A 24895-nucleotide genomic window follows, 5' to 3' on the forward strand; every position below is an offset into this window, starting at 1 on the left:
ATAATGACATAAATAATAGAGTTAGAAAAAAAAATGGTTAAACTTAAAATTTCTTTTTTTTTTTTTTTTTTACAAAAAATTTTCATATAAAATTTTGGGCTAACCTTCTACGCAACCAAGGGATAAAAAACCAACTTTCGCTTCCTCTTCTTCACCTTTTTCTTTCCCCCCCTACTTCTTGAAGGCTGGTAAATTTCAATACCATTTTTTTAATCCTCCTCATCAGAAATGACTGTCATTGGTGTCGTAAGGCGACGCGATCCCGGTGTCTCGTCACTTTGACCTCGAGCTGGCCCAGTTCGATTTCACCATTCGTCGGCCTGAATCAACACCTCTTTTCTTCCCTTTAAGGTACTTGATCTTACAAAAGAAAATTTCTCCCTCTTTTCTTCTCCTCCTTTCCATGAGAGGATGAAGACTACATTGTTGTTATTAAACACTTACAAAGCCGTGGAAAAGGCAACAACAAAAAAATACAAAAAACAAAAAAACAAAAAAGAATTATGCAAGGAATAATCACAATGCTCACAAAATTATAATATAAATTTCTTGTTAGAGAAAATCTTTAATGTGGGTCAAAGAAAATCAACATTTGCGAAGATCAGCCGGTGGAGGAAGCAATTTTTGATTAGGCAACTTTCCATCCAAGACTGTGTGAATCTCCAAGTGACAATGTATGAACCATACACCTGTTCAAAGGTTGTCATTCACTAAACTATAATTATGCTTAATATCTTTATCTTACAAAAAATAAAAGTATTTTGTAGATAGTACTAGTTTTTATTTTTATTTTTCATTTATCACATACAAGTGATTGTCACAAATGATTATTGTCATTAACTAAAATCATTATAGTTGACTATTGGTCATATATGATAATTTTGAAACAATATGGCATACACACAAAATAATAATAAAAATAATAATAAGAATCAATACTATTTTTTTAAAATTTTTTATTTTTGATATTATAAAAATAAAGAATAATTTTGATCGTGTAGCTCACTACGTAATTTAATTTTATTTTATGTCACCGTCACATATTGCAATTTATTATTGTGATTACCCAAAGTCATTATATTTAATTAGCTAATGATTACTTAGTGGAATAATACGAAGAAAATAATAAAACCCAATATTATTATTATTATTTTTTTTGTATTATGAAAAATTACCCTCATAATCATTGATGATTAATTGCATATAACTAAAGAATTTGATTTTATTGCTCACCTGGGTTATCTGCTGACAACCTAATAGCAACCCACCCACTGGAAGGCACAACAATAGTGTTTCTTTCAACGGGATCGACGGGATTGAACTTCGCAGGGTCTCTATTGAAATTTCCGAAACCTTGGCCAACCACGAAAATATTCAATCCATGCAAATGGAGAGGGTGGCTTACGGTGCATTTAGAATTCGTTTTAAAAAAGTTTTTTTTGTATGAAAATGAAAATAAAAATGTTTTAAATTTTAGACAGAAATCATTTTTAAAAATGCGTTTAGTAGTTTTATCAAGAGAATGTTTTCAGTATAAAAAAATTCATTAATATCTCTCTCTTTCTCTCTCTACTCGAGAGAGGAGAAAACGGAACCAAAAAATAAAAAACGACTAAAAGTCATTTTTCATTTCTCTCTCAATTTACACTAAACCAAAAAATCGTTTTCATTTTCATTTTTTATCTTTAATTGTGTCAAACATCATTTCTCTTCCGTTTTCATTTTTTCTTTCTCGAAAGACATGAAAAACAAAAACAACTCCAAAGACAGCCTTAATTTCTACACCAAGAATTGCTTGTATCCTGCATGACCAACTCCACACTCGTGTTATTTGTATACATTATTTGTATTTGTATATATTGTTTGGAAAGTTGAATGTGAACTCACCATTGTATTTGTATATATTATTTGCTCACCATTGAGTGTTGGAGGAAAGTTGGGAGTGTAAACTCCATATGTTTAATGCCCAAAGAAGTGGGCTTGGAGAAGAGCAGTAATGTTGGGAAGTACGCAAAAGAAATGTTATTAACAAATGAAGCAGCAAATTTTGTGCCGGCATTAGGCCCTTGGCAGGTTTTGTTATGTTGGCATGGGCTAGTTCCGAGACCTACTTTGAAGAAAAAGCGCTTATCGTTCTTTTGAAGGACATTCGCTCGGAACTGAGTGTCGGCTAATAAGCTGCGAAGTTTGTTCGTGAATTTTGTTGCGAAAGAAGTACCGTTTAAAGCGCGCAAAATTGGCTTGAAGAGTTGAAGTTTCTTCATTGGGAGGGTGGAGTGAGGCGTTTTGGATGTAAATTCATACTCAATTCCAGCAATAGTGGAGTTGGTCTTCACTTTGAGAGTGTGGTTTGCAATGCTGAAAACAGCTTGTCAATGAGTGCAGCATTGATTAAGCGGAGAAGGTAGATCTTCCCTGGCTTCTCCTTTAGCTTGAATGTGTTCACAATTAAATTAAGATACAACGATAACAATATATTAAGTTGAGTACTTTCAAATGTTTTTTATGAGAACTTTTAAAGAGTGATAGAATTATAGGTTATGGGAAAAGGCGATGGTGCTTTGTAAAGAATCGTTCTATACCGTACCATGTAAAATGAGAGATGTAACATGACATTTTTTTCTATGTATTAATGACAGTGAAATGATATAATGAGAAACATCAACATGACTATTAAAATTCACATATCTTGCAACTCGAATCCAAAAACAATATGCTAACTCATGTTTATATCAAATCACAATTTATAACATAAACAGAAACAACAACATAAGAAAATAACATAATTCCTAACATGTCTCTCTAGAATTTATTAAATTATGAAGACACCAAAACACCCAAAATAATAACCGTGTCATACATAATTATCCCAAAATAAAACATACGGCTGTGAACATTAAAACCTCACCTAAATCACATATATCATCCATTAATCGTCAACCAATGAAAATTATTCATTATCTTCTTAAACTAACACCCAACACCAAAAGAAATCACCTAATAACCATGAATACTAAATTAGAGATGGAACATACCTTGAAATCTTCTTCATTGTGGCTTAGAAGAACCAAAGGTTTACAAAAAGGGGTTAAAATGATGGAGGTTTGATGACTGGTCTTGGAGGCTCCCTCTGGTGTTTTGAACGTGGGGGGGGGGGAGAGAGAGAGAGAGAGAGAGAGAGAGAGAGAGAGAGAGAGAGAGAGAGAGAGAGAGAGAGAGAGAGAGAGAGAGAGAGAGAGAGAGGGGAGGAGGGGGGGAGAGAGAGAGAGAGAGAGAGAGAGAGAGAGAGAGAGAGAGAGAGGAGTGAAAATACATATTAACTCACAAATCATGTAAAATTAAAAAATGATTAATTTAACATTAATTTGGGGATTACTTCTTTGATTAAATGACCCTTAACAGCTGGGGGAATGGTTGCCATTAGGGTGTAAAATCGTGTGGAAGACAAATACAAGAGCTAGGTCAACTTCTAGAATTTCCGTTCTTGTTCGCATGCAGTAACCTGGTCGGAGACTGCTAGATATCCGGATAGTATACTGGCCACATCTTCTTACTCCGACGTCCGATTTGCACAAATGAGTAGGCGTTGGAAAGCTTATGAAAGGCTCTACAACTTTGTATAAACTAATGGAATAATTTCATAATTTTAAAGGTCTAAAATAGAGCTGGAAATTAACGTCATGGAAATGGTTCTTTTGTCTAAGAAGAAAAATCAAGGAAAACCTTAGAATTTTCCTAAGACACCTAATTCCATGCATTATAACATGAAGTACATCATATCATGAACTTATATATATTGATCAAATCATAAAAAAATGAACACATGTATAATTTCTATAAAATGGCATGAACTTGTTCTTAGCACCTCGAGTCATCGTCGCGTTCACCTGTAAAATATAACTCAACGTAATGTTAGAATTAATTAATTATAATACCATAACATTATTCAAGTTAATTCTTAACTTTTATTTTTAGGAATTTTGTGACTTAGAAAAATAGGTGTTACATGTAGGGCAGGAACGAATAAGATAACCTAGTGAGTAAACACTTGTTACTCATACATATTGTCCCTTCTGGGCACTTAGTGGCCGTTAGGAATTTCTTCGCAAGTAACGAGTGTAAGACCCGATTATGCCGGGATCCCGAATGGTGGACCCCATAAGGGGTTGAGGTGTTATAGAGCGATACCTTAAAGTTCATCTTTCGTGATCCTATTATACAAGAGCGAGTTGGCTAATCCGCAGAATACAAATGCATGTTTTTACATTGTACACTTGTCGTCCCATCCGTAGTAGTACCGTAAAAGAGCTCTGAGTGCTAATGATGGACGAGGGGTGACTACTACTTAATGCCCCCATCTGTGATGAAGCATGGAGATTTGTTGAACTCTTGGTGTGTGAAGTTGAACTTGTCGGTGTTGGGCCGCACGATCGGCGAGATATACTCCTTAACTTATTTGATTTTTGTTTATGGACATCGATTTTAATATTATGGGAGAAAGCGGTTGTAAGTATTTTTTTAAATGTTTGTTAGGTAAATAATAGGTTTCAAAAATTTGAAGTAAAATAATAATATTTACTAATAAATAAATTATTTATTTTGATAAATAATTATTTACTAAATGTGCTATGTGCTTCCTAACATTCTAAAAAAATATGGTATTTACTCCAGGAAGTGTAGGAAAAAAAATGTTGTTTACAACAATTTTTGTAAAATTATGTTTCAAAATACTACACAACTAGTAAAATTTTTAGCAGTTACCAATGTGCTTCTGTCAGTTGCTAAAATTTTAAGTATCATGGAAGTCTTCCAATTATCATAAACAGATACCGACAAGCTCTGATCGATGACAATAAATATCACACTAAGATACAGACGGTCTCCAATCGGTTGCTACACAGTATCACAGAAGGATATCAATGGTCACCGGTCAGCCAACACCGATTACCACATTTGTTAGTTTTACGGCGACTACCGCCTTTTATCGCAATAGGATAATAGCGGTCATTGATTCGATTGTTCGTATCTTAATACGATACTATTAGGATTGTAAAGGAAAAATGAGATAAATACCTCATTAAAAATTATCATTTTGATATTTGTCCTACAAGTATTGGTATATTAATTGTTAATCAAATAAGTATATTAATCAAAAGGTATATAATAAAAAATAAAGGTAAAAATTCATATCTATACATTCTAGGGTAAGTCTAGTAATTTTCTCGGTTATAAATGTTTGAAGTTGCATTTTATTCAAGAACTCTGGCAAAAATCAATCCAAGGCTTGGTTTCGTGGCGTTTCTCCATTTTAGGCTCTCATCAGTTTATTGCTCATGCTCACGCGGACCTTTAGTGCCATTTATTGTGTCTGATTACAAAACCAAAAAGGATAATTTTAATATATATATATATATATTTAAAAAATTAGTGATAAATTTCTGTATTTCAACTAAATAAAGGGGAAGGTTTTGTTATTATCCTTTGAAAAAGTGCTTAAAAGATAAATAACCCAGAACAAAATAATTTCTCTTGGAACAGCAACGCATATCATAAACACATTTTACACGTGATCAAGATAGTTTTCACATAATACCATATGAGTTAATTGTTTGGATTTGAAAAAGTTGTTAACACCCCTTGAGCTAGATTGGTCATTCATAAGCTTATTCATATTTAACTAGACTAAGAAAAGCTACATCTTGTAAACTCATTTGAAATTATACTAGACTTGCACACACAAAAAAAAAAAGAATAAATAAATAATAACAAAAAGCATATGGTAATTTCAAAAGACAAAATAAATTTGAATTATAAGGCGGACACATGCATGGAATTGTACCTCTAAATCACTTATTCAACTATCAATGAAAAGACAAAATAAATTTTAATTATCACTTTGTGTCCTGTAAGCTATTTTCTACAATAACATCAAAATTTTATATAATGACATAAATAATAGAGTTAGAAAAAATAATGGTTAAACTTAAAATTTCTTTTTTTTTTTTTTTTTACAAAAAATTTTCATATAAAATTTTGGGCTAACCTTCTACGCAACCAAGGGATAAAAAACCAACTTTCGCTTCCTCTTCTTCACCTTTTTCTTTCCCCCCCTACTTCTTGAAGGCTGGTAAATTTCAATACCATTTTTTTAATCCTCCTCATCAGAAATGACTGTCATTGGTGTCGTAAGGCGACGCGATCCCGGTGTCTCGTCACTTTGACCTCGAGCTGGCCCAGTTCGATTTCACCATTCGTCGGCCTGAATCAACACCTCTTTTCTTCCCTTTAAGGTACTTGATCTTACAAAAGAAAATTTCTCCCTCTTTTCTTCTCCTCCTCTCCGTGAGAGGATGAAGACTACATTGTTGTTATTAAACACTTACAAAGCCCTGGAAAAGGCAACAAAAAAAAATACAAAAAACAAAAAAACAAAAAAGAATTATGCAAGGCATAATCACAATGCTCACAAAATTATAATATAAATTTCTTGTTAGAGAAAATCTTTAATGTGGGCCAAAGAAAATCAACATTTGGGAAGATCAGCCGGTGGAGGAAGCAATTTTTGATTAGGCAACTTTCCATCCAAGACTGTGAATCTCCAAGTGACAATGTATGAACCATACACCTGTTCAAAGGTTGTCATTCACTAAACTATAATTATGCTTAATATCTTTATCTTACTAAAAATAAAAGTATTTTGTAGATAGTACTAGATTTTATTTTTATTTTTCATTTATCACATACAAGTGATTGTCGCAAATGATTATTGTCATTACCTAAAATCATTATAGTTGACTATTGATAATATATGATAATTTTGAAACAATATGACACATACACAAAAAATAATAATAATAAAATAATCAATACTATTTTTTTTTAAATTCATTTTTGATATTTTAAAAATAATGAATAATTTTGATCGTGTAGCTCACTACGTAATTTGATTTTATTTTATGTCACCGTCACATACTGCAAATTATTATTGTGATTACCCAAAGCCATTATATTTAATTAGCTAATAATTACTTAGTGGAATAATACGAAGAAAATAATAAAAACCAATATTATTTCTTAAATATTTTTATTTTTGGTAGTTTGAAAAATTACCCTCATAATCATTGATGACTAATTGTGCATATAACTAAAGAATTTGATTGTATCGCTCACCTGGGTTATCTGCTAAAAACCTATAGTGTTTCTTTCAACGGGATCGACGGGATTGAACGTCGCAGGGTCTTTATTGGGATCAAAATATCCGAAACCTTGGCCAACCACGAAAATATTCAATCCATGCAAATGGAGAGGGTGGCTTAGGGTGCGTTTAGAACTCGTTCTAAAATAGTTTTTTTTGTATGGAAATAAAAATAAAAACGTTTTCAATCTCAGACAGAAATTATTTTTAAAAATGTGTTTGATAGTTTTATCAAGAGATTGTTTTCAGTATAAAAAAATTCATTAATGTCTCTCTCTTTCTCTCTCTACTCGAGAGAGGAGAAAACAGAAACAAAAAAATGAAAAACGACTAAAAGTCGTTTTTCATTTCTCTCTCACATTTTACACTAAACTAAAAAATCATTTTTATTTTCTTTTTTGTCTTTAATTGTGTCAAACATCATTTCTCTCCCGTTTTTATTTTTTCTTTCTCGAAAAATGTAAAAAACAAAAACAAAAATAACTCCAAACACAGCCTTAATTTCTACGCAAAGAATTTTGCTTGTATCCTGCGTGACCAACTCCACACTCGTGTTATTTGTATATATTATTTGTATTTTTATATATATGTATATATTTGCTCACCATTGTATTTGTATATATTATTTGGAAAGTTGAATGTGACTAGAGTGTTGGAGGAAAGTTGGGAGTGTAAAGTAAACTCCATATGTTTAATGCCCAAAGAAGTGGGTTTGGAGAAGAGCAGTAATGTTGGGAAGTACGCAAAAGAAATGTTATTAACAAATGAAGCAGCAAATTTTGTGCCGGCATTAGGCCCTTGGCAGGTTTTGTTATTTTGGCAAGGGCTAGTTCCCAGACCTACTTTGAAGAAAAAGCGCTTATCGATCTTTTGAGGGCCATTCGCTCGGAACTGAGTGTTGGCTAAGCTGCGAAGTTTGTTCGTGAATTTTGTTGCGAAAGAAGTACCGTTTAAAGCGCGCAAAATTGGCTTGAAGAGTTGAAGTTTCTTCATTGGGAGGGTGGAGTGGGGCGTTTTGGATGTAAATTCATACTAAATTCCTGCAATAGTGGAGTTGGTCTTCACTTTGAGAGTGCGGTTTGCAATGCTGAAAACAGCTTGTCAATGAGTGCAGCATTGATTAAGCGGATAAGGTAGATCTTCCCTGGCTTCACCTTTAGCTTGAATGTGTCCACAATTAAATTAAGATACAACGATAACTATATATTAAGTTGAGTACTTTCAGATATTTTTTATGAGAATTTTTATAGAGTGATAGAATTATAGGAAAATGCTATGGTGCTTTGTAAATGACCGTTCTATACCGTACCATGTGAAATGAGAGATGTAACATGACATTTTTTTCTATGTAATAATGACAGTGAAATGATATATTGAGAAATTTTATTTCTCTCAGACTAGCGTTACACTTTGCCATGTATTTGTTACACATAAAATAAATGTAACGTTAACACTTCTCATTTTTACACGTTAAGGTTGGGGGTGATGCTCTGCGAAAAGACAGTAATGGTAGAAATATATGGCAATACCTTTGGAGGAACAGTTAATCACACAATGGGCTAGGTAGCCCGCTAATGGTATAAGCATCTGAGACATTTGGGCCTCCACCATTTTGCATGGCCTGGCTAATGACTGCCTCAGGATCAACATTAATCCAAAGAATTTAGATTTTGTCAGCAAATGAGCTAAAAAGCGTATGAAGAACATTAGATAATTATGTTTAGCTCTTGATGTTTAAACATTATTACCGAAGATGATAGGGACTTCTTTGTAAGGTTTGGTAAATGGGTAAGAGATGCCACACTTAGGCCTATAATGGTGCCTCTCTGGCCTATAATGGTGAAATTGTACACATAATTACTCTGTCCTGTTGTATCGGCCCATCCTGTTTGAAGTTGTCGAATGCCATGCTTATTCCAAAGAATTTATGAAATTTAAAAGACCGTTTTTATGTGGATATATTATTATTATTATTATTATTATTATATTAGGCTTTGTGAAGAAATGTAACACGACATTTATTCAATAAAACATCGACATTAAAAAGATATAACACTAAAAAAATTAGTTATTCCAAACTAGTTACACCTTTGCAATGTCATTGTTACGTAGGTTGAAAAAATTTTATGTTATGCTTTTTTACGTCTATATGTTACATGAAAGTACGGTATATACATATATATACTTGATTCGGAACCTCTTTATAGCTACCGATGCACATACACACAGGTGGTACTCTTTCCTATTTACCAATGCATAGAAATGTTGTTCTGGACATGGTTGACAATTTTGATAAGAACACGGTCACCCTCCCTTGCTACAATGCGAGGTCCAGGAAATTGACCATTTACAGTCACAATGTTCTTTATATGACAAATTGTTGTCACATTTTTTAGTTTGATCTGAAAAAAAAAAAAAAAAAAATGATTTTGGACCGTGAATTGCAAAAAGTATGTATTAGCATAATCATGAGTGTGTATGAGATTAAGATACTAATGTTGCTTGAGACATACGTCAAACTTATAGTTCCTGGTTATGCCTGCAAATGCATGCTCAGGAATGGAAAGCATAGTCATAAAATAGAAGAGAACAACTTTCATGAGAAATGTTGGTGAGGAAAAAAGGAACACCCTTGTTTGCTATGTGAATCCTCTATACTATTGTCGTTTGGTTTACAGTTCGAATTATGTGATCTAAACTTTTTGGTTATATTCTCGTGCAAAGAATACGCCCGAATATTCACACCTTAAGTTTGTGTTGACTGTTCTTCAAAGCTTTGAGGCACTTCATATGTATATATATATATATATGTATAGGAGGGAAAAAATTCAGGATCTGTAGATTGATTAATTAGGTACCAATAATTTTTGGATTTTTTTAGAGAGTCCAAACTATTAACCATACCACGCACAAAAATTAGGTTAAACAATCGCCTAAACCGCCTAATAATTTTAAAATAATTATCGATTTAGCTCGGTTTGATTTGAATTGAACAATTTAGACAGTTTGGCAAACTTTTTAACACTTCCATGTTTAACTAAGGTAAAATTCCCCACAGCGGAAAATGGGATACTTATTACATGAAAGAAAATAGTAAAATTGGATTTGCCATCTGATGTACTATCCAGAATCCTTCAATAATCCACAAAATGGAAATCAAATCTCAACCGTTAATCTTGGTGAGCAAGCAAATAAAAGGGATTGCTATCAATGATCAGTCGTCCAAATTGAGAAAGAGCAAGCAAATAAAAGGGGTTGCTATCAATGATCAGTCGTCCAAATTGAGAAAGAGCAAGCAAATAAAAGGGGTTGCTATCAATGATCAGTCGTCTAAATTGAGAAATAACATGACAGTTAAAAACCGTCGTTAAAAAATACAATAATAGTTTGAAAAATTGTCATATTATCCAAAGTCGTTAAATATTGTCTAAGACATATGACGATAGCTTTTAATTGTCATCTAATAAGCGCGTGAAACAATGAGGGTTTCAATAAAAGCACATTATATGATAGTATTTTTTAAAAAAACCTTTCTAATATGTCAATTTTAACGACTGTTTTGGTAAAACCAGTAGTTAAAAGTCTTCAAAAAAATTAGAAAAACAAAAAACTATTTCTTTGTTCAAACAACATTTTCTTCATATATTATATACAAATGATAAAAACTTGAACAATATATCATCAAACAACACATTGGACATTTTTAAGTAAAGATGTTACAAATCCTCCTTCTCATATATGCATAGGCAAAGTTTTTCAACAAAATAAAATAACAAAAAACACCTAAATTGAAATAAAACTCTAAATTCAAGCAAAAAATCTAATTTCAAAGAGAAGTACTCCAATTAGAGAGAAAAACTTTTAGGTGTTTGGAGAGAGAATGAGAAAGAGAGGGAGAGAGTTATGGTACAATAAATATTTCATCACTAGTGTCTAGTAGAATATCCATATCTTCATCATATTCCGTTAAAGTTACATATTATTTTGTTCTAGTACAATTATGATAATAATTTGATGATCTATAAATCATATTGTAACAATATAAACAATACAACATCTAGAATAACCATATCTTCATCATATCTGGAATGTCTACAATGTTTTCAAAGTTGATTTAACTAGAAGTCCAGTTCTAACATATAAAGCCTTGTGTTTGTTGCTAATGATCTTATCACTGAAATAACGGGGTAAGGGCACATATACCACTTGTATTAATTAAAATGGAAACAATCATCTCCAAAACGAGGAAGTTACGGTGACAATGGGATCTTGATTTTAGTAACAATAACTAAAATGGGGACATAAGAGCCGAATTCCAAAATCACCATATATCATTCATTTCTATTTCATAAATGATAATAATAATAATAATCATCATCATCATCATAATAATAATAATAATCATAACAAATTAGGACAACCAAACTTGCTAGCTAGCAAGTAAAACCAAAACAAAAAAATAAAAGTAAAACAAAGGGAAGCAATATAACATTAATCTGTACCACACACACACGGCAAAGCATACAACATTATAGAATGATTAAAAAAAAAAGAAACTGAAATCCAAAGGGAAGAAATGAACAACAGAGACTGAATCTGTAAGCAATACCAATATAACAATACCAATATAAGCAAAAACCACAAACAATACCAATATAGCTCATCTTTACCATCAATCTGAGAGTGAATACAAATAAAATAAAAAACCAATACCACAAACATAGATCAAAGTATGTACAATAGGGACCGAATCTATTCCCTTTTCTCCTGCCTCCCCAAGGTTGAATCAAAGTATGTACCGAAACAAGAAATAAAAATGGAGGCGAAATACCTGTTTCGGTTTCCAAAGAAGAACAAGCAAAAACAATTGTTCTGAATCCGAAGTATGTGAAAACTAAAATCCAACACGAGAAAAAAAAAAGTTATGGAAAAGAAAAAACAAGTAAGTAAACTAAAATCCAAAGGGAAGAAATGAACGAACGGGGATGGGTTTTACCGTGACCGTGTTTGCTTGTAGCGGAGAAACACCGGTGGCGAGTGGAGAGGAAAGAAGAAGAAGAGAAAGAAGAAGAAATGAGAAGCGTCAGTGGTCCGGTGGACTGAGATCAGGCGGTTGTCCAGTGGCCTGAGATCAGGCGGCGGAGAGAAGAGTTGAGAGAGAGTGGAGAGAGAGAGAGGAGACTGAGAGACCGAGAGAGTTGAGAGAGAGTGGAGAGAGGAGGCGGCCGCAGCTGGGAGTGGGAGATTAGAGAAAGAGAATAATAAATAGTGAAACTTTTTTTTTATCCTGGGTAATAAACGGGTTGTATAATCGTGTTACCTAAATATGACACGTTTAATAAACGGGTTATGACGGGTCAATTGCGGGTTGACGGGTCAACCTGAAAATGACACATTATTTAATCGTGTTTCACGGGTTTGATCTGATTTTGACCCGAACCTATTTATGATAAATTTAAACCCGTTAATTTCGTGTGAATTTCGAGTCGTGTCGTCGTATCACTACCTGGATTGTCAGCCTTAACCATAGTCTTAATGACATAAATAACAGGATAATCAAAAACTATGGTTATTCTTACGATTTTCTCAAAGGGAAATGGCTCTTTGCCAAGTCCAGAACGTAATGGGCCCATTCAAAAGACAAAACAAGCGCTGTTAATTTAACATCTTTTTTCAAACGTAATCTTTCCTTGTTTTGGTGCTTAAAATGAAACGTAAAAAGAGGAAAAAGCTTAGAGAGAGAGATAGAAAAGGTGAAACTTGGTTGGATATTAGGCAAAATCATCACTGAGCTTTGTTGCAAAGAGATTTGGTACATTAACTTAAAGAGAGAGAAAGATATATACTTGGACACCACGATAGTAAAAAGTTAATGAGCATAACCTAAATAAGTATGACAAAGAGCCTTCATACTGATAAGGGGCAACTCTACAACTCGGTATTAGAAAAGAAGTTTTTTCGATACTGCATTTGACCGGTAGTTTCAGTTTTTAACTGTTGAATATAGTCAAAACAACATTAGATTGAAAAAATATGTAAAAAAAACATATTATAATACAAATTTGACGACTGAAAAATAAAAAACTAACAGTAATCATTTTTTCAGAGACTACCAGAGAAATTCTTTAAAAAAAATAAAGTGACAATTTATAACCGTAAGATATCAATCAAATTTCCTAAGATGTCATAATTTTTTGAAGCTAATATGATTTTAACATGGCGTTAGGAGAATGAGATTTTTAATCTAAAATGAACCCTCTTCGATTCACAAACAGCAATTTGAACCATTTTTCAAATTTCAATAGTGGTTTATGGAATTAACCCCATAAACCAATTGGCACAATCTGGTCTGACAATCCAAAAGTGTCAAAACATGTTTTTCATGGAAAATGCTGTATAATACCATTCCTACTTTTTTTTTTCTCTCATCAAATACCATTCTTACTTTTTTTTTTTTTTTTTGTGTGCTGGAAGTACCATTCCTACTTAAAACCTATTCTTCATCAATAGATTACATTTGTCTATAGATCCCTCTTCTTTTTTTTTTTGGGGGGCGGGGGGACCTATTTAAATTTCATGACTAGGGTTACGGAGAAAGTGCTCTTTTTTCATGTCTTATCAGAGATGTGGGATAAAAACACACCATATGTTATAAAGAACCTTAGCATATCTCAAAGGTTGTACCATATTTACGGGTTAGATGTATAGGGTCCAATATAATTTGTCAATTATATAAGGGAAAAGTGCTGCTCCATTGCATGCCACCAATCAATCATAAACGAAGAGATTGGCTCTCAATCATTGTCGTACATGCCGTCCATCACATCATTAGCTTTGTTGCGTACGTCAATGTCATACGATCACCACTTTTTTTTTTAATTAATATAAGATATTGATTTTAAATTTTGACATTTAGATAAAAATCATTCCCTAGTGTTTGTTATTTTTCATGTTAAATCGGACATGTACTATTTAATGTCAAATTTTATACACCAAAATATAAGGAATGTCAAACGGACACCACTTTTTAAAGGGATATTTAGAGTTCGTTTAATACGAGAATTTAAATCAGGGTAATTTTAATCATAATTCTGAAATTAAAATTATGATTTATGATTTTAAGTTCAAATCATGATTATGAAACTATGATTCAGAATCGAGAGTTTGAATCACCTTAAATCAAGAGGGGGTGATTTTAGAATCATGATTTGAGCTAGTTTAAAACATCACATCAGATTATAAATCATGACTCATAATCATCCAAACCAAACACTTATTCTGAATCATGATTCAAAATCACTGTGAACAAACACTGATTCTGAACCAAGATTCAAAATCGTAATTCTAAATCCATCTACCAAACGCACCCTTATATTTTTAGTCCCAGTGTTTTAGGCTTATTTAAAGGGCATGTTTATAGTAGGGCGATTTACTTTCCCTTATTAATAGGGAGCAATTTGTGACCGTTTAAATTAAAATTGAATAGTTAACAATCAACATACAACACCTTATAGGGCGTATTTATAGTAAGGCGATTTACTTTCCCTTATTAATAGGGAGCAATTTGTAACCGTTTAAATTAAAATTGAATAGTTAACAATCAACATACAACACCTTATTCACTAGAAGCCCTCATTTTGTGATCATGTCCATATTGTGATCTTATTATCAGGAAGGGAAAAAAAAAAAAAAAAAACCAAAAAAAAAAGGGAGAGTGAGCTAATCCGCTAATGAATGTCTATCAGAATTTAGAGAACCAATGGGCTTTCATTAGTCAACCGGTGCGCAGCACAGTTGCCTAGCTCTTTTAAGAGTCGTAGGGCTTGTTCTTTCAGGTGATGTTTAGTAGATGGATTCGTTCTCTGATTTGAATTATGATTCGTGATTCGCTATAGTATTTTCTCTCACAAAAAATACACGTAAATCGAAAATGATTCTAATCACATGGTTCTAATTCATGAACCAAACGCAAAGTGAAAAACTCAAAAAAAGACAACTCGAGTTATAATTTTATTCAAGTTTATGTTATTTTAAGTTTAAATTCGAGTTCAAACTCAAGTTTAAGACTAAAACTTGAGTTCAAGTTTCTCGTTCAACTCGAGTTTAGAAACTCAAATTCAAATTAATGAACAATATTTTTTCTATTCTTAAAAATGCTATAACTTTTTCGTTTTAATTCTGATTGAGATAATTTTTTTTCTATATTTTGACAACGAAAAGACGAATAAAACCCGATCCATATACCCTATTAAAATTTTTCATCAACATTGAGTTTTTATTAAAATACTATCTAAATATAAATTCAAGTTTTAACCCACCCAAAAAGATTCTTATCTCAAACTTTAACTCAAATGTACACAACTAAATACAAACTCAAGTTACAAATTCAAACGTATAAATTGATTTGCTTTTCTTTTATTTATGGGCAAGCGAAGTGTTTCACCAATGTTACTGATACTTATTGGAGGGTGGAATACGATATTACTGCACAAAATCAAGTGGGTTCCGCTATTAATATGTTGTGCTCTATGCCCCAACCACTAACAAAATTAAATGCAATGCCACGCATTTCTTTTTCTACCCCAATCCAGATTATCATACCTGATTAATGTATTGCAATGATTTGACTCAGATTATTATTCAATATATTCCAATTAAATAGTTAGAACCCACCAACATAATCAAAGCCGTAATTCTTAAAAACATCACAGAAATCCCGAATCTCTCAAATTAACATAAGAAATAATACAACGCAGCTTCAACGACGCCCAAAATAAATTGGCACGACGAGCAAGCAAAGACCAACGACCATGACCGCGTCTTATTTTATTGCAAAAACACCCCTAAATAAACTACCCCAAAAAACATGAACAAACCAAACCACCCCAAGAGCGGAAACGCAATAGCGGATATACAGACGGGCTGTGACCTAACAACATACGACAGACACTCCCAATTGGGCCCAGTCCAAACAAGACATGAAACCTCAAACAAGTTCACAAACACGGACGCGCAAATATTTCCGCTTCCCCACGCGCCACCGCCTTCAAGCTCCGTCCGTCCCTCGGAGAAGTGCGCACTACGTACCCTTTCGATCTTGCAGAATAAGACCGGTAAACAATGCACCCGCCACGTGGCAGTTCCTGCCTCACCACGTCCACGCAGGCGTACCCCTCCACGTCCGCCCTTCTATGGGCCCACCTCCATGCGTCCCTACCAAAGCACGTGACTGCCACGGAGAACACGGTGGGCCTGAAACACGTCAGCACCTTCTCGATCATCCGGCGGAGTGGGACCGCCTCGGGATAAAAACCGCCGGCCTCGTAGCTGGCGTAGCTGAAGCCATCCTCTGGGGTCACGTGCACCGTAGAGTACGCTGCGCCCTCGATTCCGTTCATCGAGTAACCGCAGGGGTCAAAGTCAAAGTCGCAGATCACGTGACCCGGAATTATGTCGCTTACTCCGGACATTTTCGTCATTTCCTTGGCCGTATAGTTGTTCCTCTCTTTAAAAAACACAGCTGCCTTTTCCTTGCTCAATCCGGTCATGCACATCTCCAGATTAATCTCCGCCGTCCGATCAAATCCCCTCTCCGCCGACGCAAAGTACACGTGCCAGTTCCGATTCGGAACGGCCGGGTCGCCGATGACGTAAGCTCTAGGGCTGAACTCGCGGAAGAACTCGTTTAGAGCGGCGACTTCCTCGGCGAAGCTCCGGTGCGGAGACGGCTGGGCGTCAGGGAAGATGAAGCTGCCGCGCGAGTATTTGACAGAGGCGACGGAGAGGGAGATCGAATCAGCGAGTTTTAGGATTGGCCGGATCGAGGAGAGGAGCTTGGTGGTCCCACAGGTCTTGATGATGATCTTGAAGGGGAAGACGAAGAGGCTCGACTCCGAGAGGACGTAGGAGTCAAGCTCCGAGTTGGAGAGTTGAGAAACGATTGTGCAACACGCAGGTTCGAGAATGGAATCAATTTGGGATCGAGTTAGGGCCCGGAGACCCAGGCCTTTCGGGTCCGAGAAAATCGATGTCTCCGAAAATTTGATTTCAAGGCGTTTCTCAAAGCCTTCGAATCCGATTGGGGAAGTATTCGCAGCCATGGCCGCCGCGAGATGCGAGCTTCTGATTCTATTTTACACTATTGAACAATAAATTTTTCTGGCAAGAGTAAAAAAAAGAAAAAGAAAAAAGGAAAAGATTTGAACGGAGAAAAGGGGAATTCTAATCTACAGAAGGAGACATTATTTCCGACGGTCGTCTCAGGATGGCTTCCTTACGCACTGCAAAAAAATAAAAAATAAAAAATAAAGCAAAAGATGAGCAAAAATGGCGAAGAACAGAAACTATTCGATTTTGATTTGATTTTTCTGATGGAAAAACTTACGTTGGAATAAGCAGCAGATCTGAACTTTTCGATTCCACCGTTTGGACGAATATCTTCAATGCTGTAACCTAGAGGAGCTTCGTATTGCTGCGATTTATTATTACTACTACTACTGCTAGACTTCTTCTTCCCACCTTTGGTCTCCATTACAACATTCACGCTTTTTCTCTGCAACCAAACAGCCAAACAAACCCAAAAATACAAAAAGTGATATATCTCTCAATCGATTCCAAATCAAAAGCACAGCAAAAACACGACATATATATAAATTATGAGTTTCTAACCCTAGATTTACAGAATCAAATAATACCTTTCTTTTGTTCTTCAGATACGAATCTGATGGAAAATGGACGAGAAAAATCGATGTGAAAATTTTTCTTTTTTTCTGAGCGTTAAAAGATTGCAGAGGCGGCGCAGGAGAATGGAGAGAGTTTTTTATTTTTTATTTTTGGTTTTGTGTTGTGTGGTAGAGAGTAGAATGCGGAAAGGGAATATTTATAGCGAAGCAAAAAAGAACGGGAGTGGCGTTAGTAAAAGTGTTCCGCGTAGAAGTGCGTTTTTGAGGATTTGTTCGTGAGTGGATTTATAAAAAGAATTTCTGTGCTGTTGTGAGGTTGTACGTTGGGGAGCGTATACACGCGGCGTTACGCTGCTCCTAAATATAGGCACGTAGGCCAATATTGCTTGCCAACGTGTTCTTGACGCTTCAAATCTCTTTTTTTTTTTCCCCTCTACTTCTTTACCTTTTTTTTTTATTATTTAAAACTTTCTAAAATTTACATAAAATTACGTAAAAATTAATAAATTAATAAATTAATAATTAAAATAATTTAACATATCAATACACTAATTATATCAAAAAATCTTTCTTTTTTATTTAAAAATTTTGCTGATAAAATATCTCTAAACATGAACTGACTAATAATTAATATTAATTAAAATTATATTAAATTAAGGAAGTGTAATTTTTAATATAATTATGAAGGCTAAAATTAAAGACAGTATACAATATGACTCTTAACAATAATATATATTTTTTGTCACTGCATTTGATTAAAATATATCAAAATGAAAAGATTTACATAACAAATAATTTCTCATAAAGAAGACATATACAAATAGTCATTTTTCTTTTTAGATTCCACAATGTAAATCTTCCCCCTTTTTTCACCTTTTTAATTTGGAGAATGACGAATAATAATTCTTTTTAGTATTAAATTTGACTAATTTATGTGACAATTAATGGTTTAGAAAACGCCAGATTTCTTTAATTCATTGTAATTTTGAGATTCTTTCTATACTAATATCGTCAGTTCCCCTAAAAAAACATTGTAAGTTTGAGATTTCTTTCCACAATAATAATATTTGTAATTTTGGGATTCCTTTCTATACTAGATTTTCTTTTTTTTTTTTTGGGTTACTAGAAATCTTTCTACAACAACATCAAAATCAATATAGAAATAATAAACATTAAGTGTACTGACAAATGTGTTGAGACAAATTTTTCAAAAGAAAATCGGGACTTTCTCTAATAGTGCCTATATATTAAGATAGTCAGTTTATGACCGTTTAGATTTAATCAAAAATCATGTTAGATTAAAAAATTAATTATAAAACAAACAGTTCTAGAGAACTACCACTTTCAAAAAGAGAAGGAAAAAAAAAAGAGAGAGTATTACCGATATTAGAACTCCCAAATTAACGTTTGGTTTATAGATTTAAAATTATGATTCAGAATTATTTTCATTTTACGTGTGTTTTTTGTAAGAGAAAATATTGTAGCAAGTCACGAACCATGATTCGAATCATGGCACGAATTTTCCTTTCAAACGCACGAGAGTTTCCAATAGTGCAAACTAGATATTTGTATTACAGTAAGAAATGTATTTTTTTTTTTAGTCATTGGATTAGATTAATTTTTAACCATTAGTTTTTTTTTTAATCTTTGTACAAAATTATCCAAATAATTATACTAACTTCGTAAAGTTAGGGAAAAATACCAAAACACTTTGGATGAAGTTTCATTAAAAGAAAAGATAAATTATCAGTAATTTTTTATTTTCAACCGTTAAATTTCATCAAAATTATATCAAATTAAAGAAGTATGTAAAATATATAGTTTCTTACGCAGATCTAACAGCTTGAACCAAAGAATTACCAGTGCTTCATTTTTTTAAGCCTACCTTAGAAACTCCCCAAAATAAAAGAAAGAAACAAAAGAGAAATCTTTCAAATACTAAAATCCAAGAAAATTTATTTAGTGAGAAATGCTAGTGTGGACCGCTAGTATCCAGCATGAAACACTAATAGAAAGTGAGTCCAACAAGAAGTTTGAAACTTATCAATGATGATAAATATTAAAGTGTTTCAAATAGCATTATACACTAGAGTTAAAAAATAGAATCACATATCAAATATGTCATTTTCACACTTAAATGTAAATATTGAATTAGTGTGTCAAAGTCACATTTTAGCATTTGAGTAGTAAAATGACTCTTTAATCCAACCCTATATTTAAGTATCAAATTTAACATATGCTATTTTTGATGCCAAATTTGATATCAAAATAGTGACGTTAAATTTTAACATTTGATCTCTATAGGTTGATGTATCTACTTTTTTTTATTTAATCCTTATAATATCATTATTTTTATTAAATTATTTAAAATTAAACATTTACCTTTATGAATTATAAAACTTAGTAATTGAGACAAAAAGTACACAGCATTGATAAAGATCTTTTTTTTCTTTTCTTTTAAAAAAAAAGAACGAAAAAACGAGAAAACCAAATCAAAATAATCGAATGTGATCAACTAAAAGTCATATACGACACATGAAGTAAAAATATTATCTATTCCACCGTAGTAAAAATCAATCCGTTTCCGGGTGGAAGAAGTGAATGGACAAACGTTTCGTCCGTTTCTGCTTTTTTTTTTTTTTATTCCAACGTACTAAAGATCAATCCGTTTCTTAGATGGAGGAAGAAAAGGATGAAACTTTAGAGTATATTTGGCAGTGCTTCTTGGTCTGGATAATGATTTTTGATAAAAATCATAAAAAGTGATGTTTAAAGTGATTTTTAAAGAATTTTTAAAGAATTTACAGTTAAAATCAGAAGCAGCTTAAAAACAATTTTGACTTTCATAATCAGCATAGTACAAATGATTATGAACAAAGTTATATTAAATAATTAATTATTAATTACTAATTATATTATATATTATATATTAATTAATAATTAATAAATAGATATACTTAATAACTAATAAATAGATAATAATTACTTAACTATTAATTAAATATTAATTTATTACTATTAAGTTTTTAATTTTATTAAAAAAATAATAAATAATATATTAATTTTTTATTTAATTAAAGATTAATTGTCAAAAATTATTATATAACATACTAACAATAAAACAAGTAATAATAAGTTATTAAATAAATAATAAATAATTAATATATCAATCATATATTACGTTAATTATAATCTATTAATTAGTAAATAGTTAGTAAATAAAAAATAAATAGTAATTACTCAATTAATAATTAATATTAAATTATAATTATCAATATGTAATATATTAACCAATAATTATTAATAATTGATAATTAGTAATTGATAATTATAAAAAGAATAATTACCAATATTAATAAATTATGTATATATTAATTATTTTTCTTAATTACGCATAATCTAATAAATATGAGTGCATTATTAACATAGTAATTACTTATAATTAATTACTAATTACTATTTTTAATTATTTAGCATATTAATTCATTATATATATAGTTTAATTACTAATGTATTCATTAATGATAATTTATCCATTATTATTATATTATTACTACAGTAATTTTTATTTACTAAATAATTATCAATTATTAATTACTTTATATATTAATTTAATATTATTAATTACGGTCATCTTAACTACCCACAACAATTCAACTTCATAATTTACCAAACACCATTACACTGCTTTTGGAACCAACAACACTTGTATAATTACAGTTTACTAAACACTTAGCTGCTTTTTGTAAAACTATTTTTTCCTTCAGCACAGTTAAAAACAATTTTATCATAATCTACAGCACTACCAAACTGGCCCTTAGTCCATTTCTGCTTCCTCCTTTTTTCTTTTCCTCAAATTCTTTATTTACATCTTTTTAGTCATTTTCTTTTTGTTCTTCTTACTTTTTTTTCTTTATTTCCCTCACCAAATATTTTGTACATTTTCAAATTCTTTTATACATTTTTGTCTTTTTTATATTTTTTCTTCAAATTCTTTATTTACATCTTTTTAGTCCTATTCTTTTTGTTCTTCTTACTTTTTTTTCCTTTGTTTCCCTCGCGAAATATTTTATACATTTTCAAATCGATCGGTAAATTATTTTTTTATGTATTTGTCTATGATAAAATTATTATCCTCGTAAATGTTTTTTCATCTAATTGTCCCATTGAAATAATTTCTTCTCATATATCCTAATAAAACTTTTTTTTTATTTTTTTGTGAAATGACCCTTTGAAACACTTTTTTTCTATATATTCCCAATAATTAACCTTTAATATCTTCTTCTCAAATGTGTCTCTACAGAAACATTTTATCCGTAATTGTTTCAAATAAATTTACTTCATATGTACAACTAAAAAATTTTGTGTATAATTCACCTTGCCCAATTAAAAACTATTTCCCTTTTAATGTTGCTCTATTTAATATTTTTTTCTACTGGATTTAATTTTTAGGATAGCAATGATAAAAAAGAGTATAACAATTCAAAAAAAATAGGAGTTCCATATTGAAAAAAAAAAGGAAAAGAAAATTGTTAAATATGCTTGCAAGGAGTGAAGAAAAAAAAAGGTTAAATTTTTTTTCTACTGGATTTAATTTTTAGGATAGCAATGATGAAAAAGAGTATAACATTTCAAAAAAAAAAAAAAAAAAGGGACTTCCATATTGATAAAAAAAAAAAGAAAAAGAAAAGAAAGATGTTAAATATGCTTGCACAGAGTGAAGAAAAAAAAATGTTAAATACGCACGTACAGAGTGCGTGTTTTAACTAGTTCTTTATAATCAATACTAACAAAATTTCGGATTAACAAATCCTATTTGGACTGAGAACATAATTATAGGTGGGAATTTTGAGAAATTGGATTTGAGAAGTAGTTATCATGGCTGAGAAAAAATTCATCCAGGGTCTAGAGCTCGCAAATAATTAGTATGTATGTATACATTATACATACGTTATGCTCGCAAATTAGTATGTATGTATACATTATATATATATATATATTGTACTTTGATATATAGAACTGTTAACGTATAATATATAGAACTGTCTAAATTACAATTAAAGAGGTTTAAAACTCTAATTAGTTATTGAGGCCGAAAGTTAGTTATTAATGGAATATATATTGCGAGAAAAATAAAACTCAACTCTACTAAAGTCAAACCAACGTCGTGAATTTAAAAATAGGGTTAGAGTTTAGGAACTAGAGGATACCATATAATTGAAGTTGATGAAATAAATGTAAAATTATCTTTTGTTACTACTAAAACCTATTAAAAATTAAAACATTTTGCTCTTATTGTAATTATTTATGTAAAATTTTTAGTTATTATACAATAATGATGTAATTATTTATGATAAAGTCAATTTTAGTATAAAGAATTAAAATTGTTAAAAAAGTAATATGTCAAAATTAAAAGTTCATGAACTATAACATCACCACGTTCGAAGTTTAGGGACTAACAGGACCTATAACTCTATTTTTTTTTTTTTTTTTATGAAATAACACTTACCATTTTGAATAAGATTCCCGTAATTTTTGTTTTTTTCTTTTAAATTTTTTTTTTTTTAGTTTTTGCTCTAAAAGTTGGCTTCGACCAACAATCTATAATAACTAGAGAAATAAATAAGAAGAGTATGATCCAAATATGCATGAAACAAGGCCTTTTCTCTTCTTCATCTTCTTCTCCTCCTTATTCTTTTTCCTTTTTTCTTCCTTGTATTAACATTGTTCGTGATTGTCTTCGTTATCTTTTTCTTGTGTTTATTAAATCAGGCATTACGTAACTTTTACAAACAGTTGCCTTTATTTAAAGTGTGCTTAATTTATCAAATCCTTCAATCACAAGATATTTGAAAAAACAAAAAAAAATGTACATCATGAATGCTTTTTTGAAAAAACAAAAAACAAAAGGCAACAAAAAACAAAAAAAAAACAAAAAACAAAACAAAAAGTACAACGAAACAAAGAAATAAAAGTGTACATCGATTCGAGAAAGGGCGGAAACTTACATGTCCATATATATTTTTGTATTTAGACATACATGCACCATTCAACTTGATAAATAATCTCCAATAGTTTAAAAGGCGACTTTTTTTTTTAATAATTTAAGTACCAACAGGAATCAACGCAAGCTTTTTGCATTAATCAAATTAATCTTGTTGTGCCATTACATTTTTAACGTGTCTTCTCTCATTAAACTATGTGTACTACATATAAATATCTATGAAAGCTTGCCTACAAGGCTTTAACTAATTATCCCTATTATTATTTGAAAAAAAAAATCATCTCCAACATTATTTTCCTAAAATAAAATTATCACCATTATTAGCAAGCCAAACTTATAAATTTACAATTTACATTTTATGAGTACATAACTATAAGCAAATTGTTTGTACCACAATAACTCTTAGCGTTGTGGTCATAGTTTAGCATATATCCGTGTGTAATATATGTGAACCAGTATATAGATGTACTTCATGGTTTTATAGATGTAGTTATTTGCTTATACCAGTTTAACATTGAATATTACATGTGTTAAACTATATTTATCGAATGTTACACTAGAATAAACTGAGTGTTACACACATATTTGTGCGTTTATTAAGTTGCATAGGTGCGTAGGGCAGACCTAGTCAGTCAAAAGGAAATAATTTAGCAATATTTGTCTAGGAGTTTCTATGGTAGAACTGGAAAAAATGAACTATTAGTAGTTATTTACTTTTCAATCATTAGATCTATATTATAAATTATATGTTCTGCGTATTCTTTTAATTTAATATGATTTTGATCAGATTTAACGGTCAAAAACTGATCCTATCGATAGGATGACCTACCAGAAAAGGTCCTTTTTTTTCCTTCTCAATTATACCTAGCTTATTTTCCTTAAATCTTATCAAATAGTTTTTCAAACGAGATTCGACTTGTTAATACTTTTGTGAACCATTTCTCACAAGATCTGCAACTTTTTGTGTAAGGCAGTCCCATTCATACATATATAAATAAGCATGCATATATAACC

At 31.5% G+C, this 24895-nt stretch overlaps 1 protein-coding gene and 1 pseudogene across 1 annotated transcript; both read right to left on the minus strand.

Annotated features, from left to right (window-relative positions):
* Window positions 1-585: 585 nt before the first annotated feature.
* Window positions 586-9795, minus strand: LOC21391929 (annotated as a pseudogene).
* Window positions 9796-15888: 6093 nt separating this feature from the next.
* Window positions 15889-18056, minus strand: LOC21391930 (S-adenosylmethionine decarboxylase proenzyme). The gene is made up of 3 exons (XM_010107113.2): window positions 17890-18056; window positions 17580-17747; window positions 15889-17475 (listed from the first exon to the last, which is right to left on the minus strand). The coding sequence occupies exon 3, from the start codon at window positions 17293-17295 to the stop codon at window positions 16192-16194; it is 1104 nt and encodes a 367-aa protein (XP_010105415.1). The 5' UTR covers window positions 17296-17475; window positions 17580-17747; window positions 17890-18056; the 3' UTR covers window positions 15889-16191.
* Between the last annotated feature and the right edge of the window lie 6839 nt (window positions 18057-24895).

This window comes from Morus notabilis, unplaced genomic scaffold, assembly GCF_000414095.1.
Source record: "Morus notabilis unplaced genomic scaffold, ASM41409v2 Scaffold966, whole genome shotgun sequence".
NCBI classification, from domain to species: Eukaryota; Viridiplantae; Streptophyta; class Magnoliopsida; order Rosales; family Moraceae; genus Morus; species Morus notabilis.